The sequence below is a fragment of the Rhododendron vialii genome, chromosome 3a (assembly GCF_030253575.1).
Source record: "Rhododendron vialii isolate Sample 1 chromosome 3a, ASM3025357v1".
Classification (NCBI taxonomy): Eukaryota; Viridiplantae; Streptophyta; class Magnoliopsida; order Ericales; family Ericaceae; genus Rhododendron; species Rhododendron vialii.
The window spans coordinates 25,211,008-25,220,496 of record NC_080559.1 but is presented as its reverse complement, the minus strand read 5'-3'; the positions used below and the strand labels follow the sequence as shown (position 1 = coordinate 25,220,496).

The following is a 9,489-nucleotide window of genomic DNA, read 5'->3' as shown; positions in this document are numbered from 1 at the left end:
TTTCCATTTCTTGTGGTACAAACACAATATATAGTCTGTGCGTAGCTTGAGTCGTGTTCTACCCGAAGATATATAATAGAACGCAACTAATCCTTAGTTGAATTCAACGACATTAGGCAACAAGGACAACAAATCAAGATCCATCAATTGTTGGATGGAAATTGGTGGAATAAGCTCGTATGCTGAAACTGATTTGGGATGATCTAAACTACAACGGCAGTATATTGGAGACCCCCATATTCCATCTTTGCCAAATGTCTCACCATTTTATGTACGACACTGAAACTACATTGATCAAAACAAAGTACACTAAACATATTACTCTTTCTGTCATCTTATGGGTGATGTCTTGAGGGACAACAGGCCATCAAGTTCCGAAACCCTAGAGTTGTCACGCTTTGGTGGTCCAAAAATCTCCCACACGCGAAGGGTCTGGTCTGCCCCGGCTGACATCACAGTTAGTCCATCTGGGCTCTGCAATATATCAATCATTTCAAGGGGAGATGAGGTTTGAGGATTACAAAGTTTGATGTCTAACAATCGAAACTCTAGCTTGATTTGTTGAAGGACTATTATGTGTACCTGTGCAAGTTGGAGGACTCTGGACGAGTGGCGCTTTAGCCCTCCCATTTTAGACATTGAAGGGTACTGCCACAAGCATAGCTGGTGATTTAGCGTGTCAGTACTGAAACCATGACCGCTCAGTATCTCCTTATGATGCCTATTCCATTCCAAGCCACATACCTGATCATATATGAAAGGAACTACTACAATCAATGCAATTCTCAATGTATCAAAACACATTTTCAGAACCTTGACTTAGTTTTGTTGCTACTGTAAAGGTAAAACTGCATCAGGTCATGGTGAACTACCAAATAATGCAGTAGTTGCTGCCAAATAATGGTTCATAGAGAACTGTGTACTGAAGTGGAGAGAATTGTGTTGTCTGTTTAGTACTGTTTTCGTGTTTCCTGTTTTCAGAAAGAAAAACAATAGAATGTTCGAAAACATTCATGGTTTCCATTTCCTGCCAAAAAAGTTCACAAAAAAACCGAAGCGTCTTTTTGGTGCTTCATGAAAAGTGGGAAGTTTCACAAATTTTACACCATAATTGTTTTCAGAAACAGTTCGCCAGATATGTTTTACAGAAAACGGAAGCATAGAATAGAAAAAGGATAGTTATATAACACAAAAGCTCGCAGAGGATAGTTAGAACCAAATCAAGAGAAAATTATGACTCCCATTGTATGGTTTAGCTCTAAAAGGGAGACTGGGAGAGGATTGTGTCAAACTTGCCTGGGCATTGGTACCAATGCTGTTAATGCATAATCCCCTTTGTACGTTCCATAGCTTAATACACCCATCCTTTGTACCTCCTCCAGAAGCTAGAATATCAGAGTCATAGGGGCACCAAGCGAGTGCCTTCACTGCTCCACGATGGTCATTCAACCGATGCAGGAAATGGGATGAACCAATCTTGAAGGCTTCCCAAATATAAACAAGATTGTCATTGCCACCACTCGCCAACAGATTGCCTTTGCTCGACCATTTCAAACCACAAACTTCGCTAGCATGTGTTCGTACTCGAGAAATCAAACTGTTTCCCACTCTCACTGTCAAAGCAGCAAGCAAGAAATCAACATTATGTAATCTCCTTATATCGCGTATTAGCGTGAGTCATAGTGTTGAAATAGATTAGGTGGTGTTTGATGAAGTTTTTATTTTCAGGTTTTCACAAAATCTGAAAACTAGAAACAACTGTTCTTGTTTTCCACAGAAAGTAAAAACCAACTTGGTTTATGCTTTTTGTAAACAGAACATAAAACTGATACTGATTCTTACCATCATGATTGATAATGGATTTGTCTTGGCTTCCTGATGTTAGAATATGTCCATTCCATGCAAGGGCGCCCACCCTTTTCTGATGGCCTTCTAAGCTTCTAACCTGTGCAAAAATCAAACCAAATTTCAGTTAAAAAGGCGCGACAAATTGGTTCATCTTAAATGGTGGAAAGAGAAAGGAAGAGGATTATACGTATTTGAAAGCCTCGGCATCCCAAAGCTGAATCTCTGAGCATTGGTGTCCAACTGCTACTCTTTTGGCATCATTGGACCAGGCTACGCTTGAAGGGTAATCATTCGCGCGATCTACTTTCAACAACTTCTGAACACTTCTGTTCTTGGCATTCCACAAATGTATTTCTGATCCCAAAGCAACAGCCAGAAGATTGTTTTTCCCCCAGTCCATGATGGTCGAATAGTAGTCATCTCTGATATTCGGTGCATCCAATACGCTAGCTTCACTCTGCATACAAATTAGCCCTTCGATTCAGAAGGACCAAAAAAACTTCACTAACGGAAAGAGTGTACAGATTCTCATATGACTATGTCAAAAGGGAAGTTGAAGGAGTAATAAGCAAGATTCACGAAGCACCAATTCACATTCAAAAATGTCAAACTGCAATGGTATGAATGCATTCATGAAGAACATGGCTAAAATTTACAAATGTATACAGTTTGAAAAAACTTAAAATTGCAGGCATTTTGAGAATGTGGAAATAAGTGAAGGGACCATGTACCTTGGGGAAGTATCGGTATTGCGTGGCCTTTTTTGCATAGTAAAGAGCTTCATCTTCACTACGCCGCATCTCATCGATATGGCGTATCGATTTTCTGCTTGATTTGGGGCTTCCTCTGAAAACCAGCATCTTGAATGGTCTTCCTTCCGAATCCAAATTCAGATTCTCATCCAACTTCAGCCGGTATTTGTCCTGGCGGAAAGAAAAAGACCCAGTAAGTGAGAGTCCCAATTGGAGGTTTCAAATAACGTCCTTCGTCATTTTCAGAAAAAAAGAAGAAGAAAGAATTGCATTCTTCATCTCCCCATAACCCCACAGAAGAAACATACAATCTGGAATACATTTTAAAGATTTTAGCAGGTTTTTCATCCCACGGTTAGCATTATTCAAGAATCAAAAAAAAAAACCCATCAAAGAAAATCCCAGTAAGTACATGCCACAATACCCAGAAAGCCCAAGAATCAAAAGAATATGTCAGACACTCGATGCCCATGAAATATCCTTCACGTCACAGACTCAAATTTAAAAAAAAATTGACAAAACCAATACCCATTAATCAATTACTCGAGGAATCTTCATCGTGAGAGAGAGAGAGAGAGAGAGAGAGAGAGAGAGAGAGAGAGAGACTAACATCGATACGAGGTCTGCTTCGTTCTTGAGTCCTTCTTGTCAACAAAGTGTGGGCTTGATCAAGATCCATCAAACTCCTATTGGGTATAAACCTATCTCCCTTATTTGTTCCAAAACAAAAACAACTATTACCACAGGTTGAAAAGGACTAAAATAGAAAAATAGAAAATAGAGAGAATGATTGAAGAGAAGGGGCCTCAATTACCGGGAAGTCGAATTGGACGGGACTGCTGCTGAGGCGAGTCGGAGAGTACCAATCGGATTGTAGCCTCCTTTCGGGGTTCGGATCCATTGTTAGTCAGGTCACTAAAGATTGAGAAATCCGAACGTAATCGAATCGATCCCTGCTGTTTCTGCTTTGAGTCTAAAGGACAGGGATTAATAACAATGGGGAAATTGTAATTTTTATTGTTTGGCGGGGAAAATATGGGATTTGGTTTCTGTAACGGTCGAGTGCCTGTTTATTCCCTTTGGCTCTTGGCGAATCGTCTGTCGTTTTACCGTTTGTTTGTTTGTAGGAGTAGTAGTTTTGGAGGGAATTACTAGCGAATTGGGAGAGGGTGCTATGCACGGTGCAGCCCACCATTGGACAGTTGATCACCGAGATCAACGGTCTAGATTGCCATTGGTTGGCGATCAACGGTCTAGATTGCCATTGGTTGGCGATCAACGGTCTAGATTGCCATTTGTTATGCACAGCATCGTGCAATCCAGACCGTTGATTGCCGAGATCAACGGTCCGAATGTGCACAACACCATGCACACAATACCATACCCGGGTTCGCAAATTGGAACTTGGAATTCCCCTTTTGCCCCTGTACCTGAAAGTTTTCTCTTCAATTGATAAATGTTTCAATGCTGCGTTGGAGCCCACTACAGATAGTGGTGCGGCATGACAAAACAATACTCCCTGACAAAGACGATGAATTACCGTACATGCACTTTCATTTTCATTCCGAAAAAGTTACGTGAATACTTTTGAGATCAATAACTTTAGGGGAAGTAGAAAACACTGTCAATATGGTTTTGATTTTCGAAAATCTGTTTCTGCAAGAAAAAAAAATTACTCCATAAAGTACGAGAATGACGGTGGTTTTCAATTTTCCTGATGACCTGATGGGAAAAATGAATAAATGAATTCCCCATCTGCTGTTCAAAACCTCCATCACGGCTTGTCATTATTTTAGGATCCTGCTACATAGAAGATTGTACGGTTCAGATTGGACCGTTTATATTACTCAATTAATAGTTTTGATCTGTTGAATCCTTTACCTGTAAAAGATTCAAAATAAATCTAGATCATTAAAAATACTAACCAACAGTTGTGGTCACTTGGGCTACAATTAGTCTTCGAGCAAGACTTCATTAAAATGCTAGTACTAAATACAAACACAATTGACCCCGTTCGTTTAATGATTTTGAATTTTAGATTCTAATCATCATTCTATTTTTTTTCAATCATTAATTTCATTTATCTCTCTCTCTAATTATTATCCTTATTTCAATCATTATTATATTTCTCTCTACACTTATTACCTACAAACCTAAATCCAAAATCACAAAACGAACGGAATCAATAAATTTTACATGCCCTTGTGAAACCACAACTAGAGTTAGGAAAGTACGAAAACGGCCTTAGCCCACCCTGCATTGAGAAAACAATCTATCTGGGGAAAAAAAAAAAAAGGCCTCCATTGGAAGAAGGAATAAAATCAAATGAAAAAACAGCAATTAAGATCATTTCATCATTCATCGATCTAAATAGTTTGAGGAGGTTATTTAGCTTGATTTCCTTTAAACAAAAGCAGCAGGGAAAAACACATAAGAGAGACGATATCTTTCAAAGATACAAAATGACCCAGGTGATTCAATGCGAAGTGCATAAACCGTACAAAGAACACAAGTAGTCTCCTCAAAACACGAAAACACAGATCCAACAGCCGCTGCCACCAATCGTGTCAACTTCAAAAGACGAGAAAATAAATACTACTACAACAAAAAAATACGCACATGAGAGAAATTTTGCCAAAACTCTAAAAAATCAATTGTGATCAAAGCTACAGGCTAATCAGACAAATTTCCATCCTGTCCAGCGGAATCCACGTCCCACAACTCCCATGCAGGTTTCCTTTCGTTCTTGACATCATGATTGATCCACGCTTTAATCGGTTTGATAATAAGAAAGTACTGTTTGGAATAAGGACAGGAAGAACAAACTTAATAAAAGATCCACCTCATATGTTAAAGTGATACACAGCAGCCACACAAGTTTAGAAGCTTACTTGGATTGCCAAAATGATAGGAATAAGCAACTTCCCCCTTTGGTTTGGGTTTGGCCCTTCAATTAGCTTTTTGTCAACCAAAATACCCTTGCTTCCATTTGCAACAACATCTGCTACTGTTTTGACTAGATTGGGAATCCAAGCGGTCCCGTTTGGAACAATCTGTGATCCAAAGAAAAACAAGTATTGCGGTAAAGATTTATGAAAACAAAATAATAACAGTTGGACGGCAGAGTGCAAGTTACCAACCTTTTCGTCACAATCATTTTTATTACATCTCCCACTGTTCTCAACCAAAACAACTGGAAGAGAATAATCCTGGGAGCAGCAACAGAAACAAAGAAAATCAGATAAAAAGAAAATCTCTCAAAACAATTAAATAATTAGGGCAAAAAACTGAAAAAGATTGCTAAGAAAAATATCATTATAAAGCAATCCAACTTCCGTAAGAAAAAGGACACCATGACTGAACGAAACACGAGCTCAATTTGGAATCTTATCATGCTGAAGGAGAGAAGCTGCACTGCAGCTGCAAATAATTCATTTCCCACCGTATTGCAAGTAATTCAAGTTCTTGGAATATTTTCGATTCAAGGACCCTCTCTACTCTCTAGGCATCTGCATATATGCCGTATAAGTGTCCTCAAAGTGAAGGGGAACAGAGACTAAATTATGTAGTCAAACAGCTATTTTTATAATGTCTTTTTCCCGTGGAAAAGCTTAAATATGAAATCTCAACTTTGCAAATCTCATCAGAGCATGAAGCATAACACCAAGTTGTTTGGACTTATGCAGTTGGACCTGGCCATGAGGGGAGTTTTAACCAACTTCAGGAGTATACTAGTGGTGGAATCCAAACCACCCTAACAAATCAGGGAAGCCCCAAAAAACGTCGTTGGACTTATGCAGATGAGAACTCAACAAGAAACCAAATAAGATTATCCATATGATAAAGGACAAGTGGGTATTTACCAAAAAAAAAAAAGGACAAGTTGGTTTCAAGTGTGCAACAAACATGAATTTCTTTCAATCTAACCCCTGCAAATTCCACAAGTGAGAGGCGCACACACCTTCAAAGAGACAGCAAGTCACACAACACACATTGAGTTCATTGCTGGATAATACGAAACATAGAGAAATATCTATGAAGCTTCCAGAAAGGGGGAAAATCTAGGGTAGACAAGTGGAGGCAATATCTAGGCAGAATAAGATGTATATCTCAGATGGGTACCTCCAATTCTCTGTTCGCTATGCGAGCTCCCCCGCGAACAACTTTTAGAAGAGCTTCCGATCTTCTAGAGAAGAAATCCTCGTAACTCAAACCATCTGGAGGAGAGAGCTGAGCATGTGTCAGGACGACCATTCCTCTTTGCCATATTTCTTTGCCAAAACTATCAGTTATAGCTCTGACAACCTGTCTATCCAAGTTATCCACTCTATACGCATCTAGTCGGTCGACATAAAGCAAAACATCAATGGTTTTGTTCAAAAGGAACCTGTCAGGACCATCCAAAAACAATTTAACACAATTAAAGCACAAGAATATTTAGGGCCTTGTTTTGAAGAGTTGAGCATAGGTTGGATTATAAATCCCAGGGACCACATATCTTACATCTGGTTGATATTTTTTGCGGCCAGGATTCAGGATTCAATATCTATCAGATATGAATCCATCACAGGGTGCATATATAAGACCTTGGGACATGTGTTATTACAAGTCCCATAACTAAGATACTGATGGAATTGCATAGCTGACGGCATTATATCTCCCTGACTATTAGTCCAGTTAAACAAACAGGGACTTAGAGTGCAATCAAAATGTATCACAAATATCATCAAACAACTGAAAGTTTATAACCTTAAGTACATGCATAGATGATACAAACCTTTTTATGAGCTCAAGTGCTTGATCATTGACATATCCTCCTTCGACGATTCCTGGAGTGTCGATTATGTTCAACGTAAATCCTGCTCGTGACCGTGAAACTATCATAGGTCTTGGCCCTTCTGACTGCAAAATCATACAATTTATATGTTCAAAAACATGTCAACTGACTGTTGCAATGTAATAAACAAAAAAATACATATACCTGGAATGCACTGACAGCCATCACCCTTTCCCCAATGATGGAGTTCACCGTCGAAGATTTTCCAACACCTCCTTTCCCCATCACAAGAATTGTCAGGCTGTTTACATTCTACATAGTAGATGTGCCAAGTAATATTGAACAAACTAATTAGTAAAAGTGTAAAACAACTAATCTATTTGATTAGTGGGGACAAGTTACAAAGACACTTAGAGCAAGTTCACCCGTCACCATTTAGGGTGCCAAGGCCATACTTAGGCAACGTTTTTGGCAAAATTCAAGTCCACCATTGCCATTTGCTGATGCCAAAAGATGGCCATTTCTCCCACATCAACCAAGCCATTTGATTTGCATCTTGATGTGAGATTGTGCCAAAGTGGCACCAACCCCGTGCAACAACATTGCTATTCACACAATAGGAAGCCAATAAATGGCTCTGGAAAAGTCATATTGGCTTCAACAAGTGGACTTGCTCATAGATGTCGAAGGAGTATAAAAGATGGATACATTGGCCAGTCAAATACCATCATTTTCATTATTTTCATGGTTGTTTTCATGTTCCACTTCAGGACAACAAAATAGAAATGATCCAGACTACAAAACCTAGATTGTTATCCTATCAATGCCATATTTTATCTGAATGTCAACTGTTTAGGAACTCTATGGGGTGAAAAGCAAATCTTTTTCATGGAAATAACTGTTTTTTGAGAGGTTAAAGACGTGAACTTCATCTTTATACTCACAATTAGAGAAGTTTACCGACAAAAACATCAGCCAATTGCATGCTCCTTATTCCTCATAGTATTTTCACTTTCCGGTTCAGAGGAAAGGTCTAAAAAGCACTTCAAAACAGGCTCTAACCCCGAAAACAAAATTTAAGTGTCCTCCTCTTCTTTTCTTTTTTTTTGTATTTTTATCAACAGTGTCTTTCTATTCATATCATATATATTAAAATGGCCTTCAACTTCAAGAAGTATATTTAGGTTAAAAAGGGATATAGAAAAGCGCACCTCTTGCTTGAGTTTTCCAAGCAATTCAAGCATTTTGGTCTGAGTGGCAGGAGGGAACTGCTGAATCCCAGTCCATTCTCGGATTATCTGAGACGCCATCATCAACTGCTCTCACCCAGATAAGAAAAAACCCAAAATCAAGAAACGCAAGAATAACACGATTCGGCTAGCAATTAGGTTTATAAATTAAAAAAAAAAAAAAAAAGAGGGTCAAACATTGAGATAAACCCTAAACCCTAAATGGGTTATTAGTTTTGAGAGGAAGAATTTACCAGCGTTTTCTCTTCGCCTATCCGCAATTCGAGGAGATTGGCTTAGATTACGAGGAGGGAAAGGGGTTTTGGTGACTCTGACCTAGAATCAGCCCTGGGCTAGGGCTAGAGCTACAGCTGCAGAAGGAGACGAGATTGGCCTTATCGCCTTGAGCTGTTGTAGTTGTAGGTTCCCCGCGGATGTACTGTAAAAAACCCCCACCCTTTTACTCCTCTAATTCTCGGTGGAAACTGGAGAGAGACAGCAAAAAGTTTACGGTACCCGAATCCAAATTATAATAATCTAAACTTAATTTTTATTGAATAAAGATAAAACTAAGTCAATAACGATTTATTTTTATTTTTATTATAAAAAAATTTGAGTCTCGATATTAATTTTTTACTTTTTAAATTCTTTTTTCATGACAAAGTAATAATCTATAAAAAAAATACAAAAAATACAAAAAATCAATAAAAACAAAAATAATAATCTAAATAGATTATTTAGCCAAAAAAATCTTAATGATTTGTTTTTTTTTTAATCCACTCTTAATGATTTGTTTGAAACATCAAAAAGTTTACAGTATCCGAATCCAAATCCGACACTGACATGGCAGTGGGCCCACGTCAACTACGATAAAATATAATTA

At 38.4% G+C, this 9,489-nt stretch overlaps 2 protein-coding genes across 4 annotated transcripts; both read right to left on the bottom strand.

Annotated features, from left to right (window-relative positions):
• On the bottom strand, positions 1-3,751 carry LOC131320678 (cell division cycle 20.5, cofactor of APC complex-like). 3 transcript variants are annotated; one of them, XM_058351460.1, is made up of 8 exons: positions 3,415-3,748; positions 3,211-3,309; positions 2,580-2,771; positions 2,036-2,305; positions 1,843-1,945; positions 1,297-1,613; positions 583-744; positions 1-474 (listed from the first exon to the last, which is right to left on the bottom strand). In XM_058351460.1, exons 1-8 carry the CDS (start codon positions 3,499-3,501, stop codon positions 331-333), a joined length of 1,374 nt encoding a protein of 457 aa, XP_058207443.1. In that variant the 5' UTR covers positions 3,502-3,748; the 3' UTR covers positions 1-330. The 3 variants fall into 3 exon arrangements, with proteins under 3 accessions (XP_058207443.1, XP_058207442.1, XP_058207444.1); XM_058351459.1 differs by having other exon boundaries at positions 1-744; positions 3,415-3,751; XM_058351461.1 differs by lacking the exons at positions 3,211-3,309; positions 3,415-3,748 and having other exon boundaries at positions 1-744; positions 2,036-2,322; positions 2,580-2,702.
• A 1,296-nt stretch (positions 3,752-5,047) lies between these two features.
• LOC131320677 (translocase of chloroplast 34-like) lies at positions 5,048-9,106 on the bottom strand. Its single transcript, XM_058351458.1, has 8 exons — positions 8,861-9,106; positions 8,589-8,693; positions 7,582-7,689; positions 7,378-7,502; positions 6,723-6,987; positions 5,741-5,809; positions 5,492-5,653; positions 5,048-5,396 (listed from the first exon to the last, which is right to left on the bottom strand). The coding sequence occupies exons 2-8, from the start codon at positions 8,688-8,690 to the stop codon at positions 5,274-5,276; spliced, it is 954 nt and encodes a 317-aa protein (XP_058207441.1). The 5' UTR covers positions 8,691-8,693; positions 8,861-9,106; the 3' UTR covers positions 5,048-5,273.
• Between the last annotated feature and the right edge of the window lie 383 nt (positions 9,107-9,489).

Bases quoted from the DNA above. Each gene is read 5' to 3' on its own strand.
- LOC131320678 (XM_058351459.1), bottom strand. From the start codon at position 3,501: ATGGATCCGAACCCCGAAAGGAGGCTACAATCCGATTGGTACTCTCCG. The intron at 1,946-2,035 runs GTATAATCCTCT...ATTTTTGCACAG, and splicing joins ATGCCGAGGCTTTCAAATAC to GTTAGAAGCTTAGAAGGCCA. The intron at 745-1,296 runs GCAAGTTTGACA...ATATATGATCAG, and splicing joins GCATTGGTACCAATGCCCAG to GTATGTGGCTTGGAATGGAA.
- LOC131320677 (XM_058351458.1), bottom strand. From the start codon at position 8,690: ATGATGGCGTCTCAGATAATCCGAGAATGGACTGGGATTCAGCAGTTC. The intron at 6,988-7,377 runs GTTTGTATCATC...TGGTCCTGACAG, and splicing joins GCACTTGAGCTCATAAAAAG to GTTCCTTTTGAACAAAACCA. The intron at 5,810-6,722 runs GTACCCATCTGA...TGCTGCTCCCAG, and splicing joins TAGCGAACAGAGAATTGGAG to GATTATTCTCTTCCAGTTGT.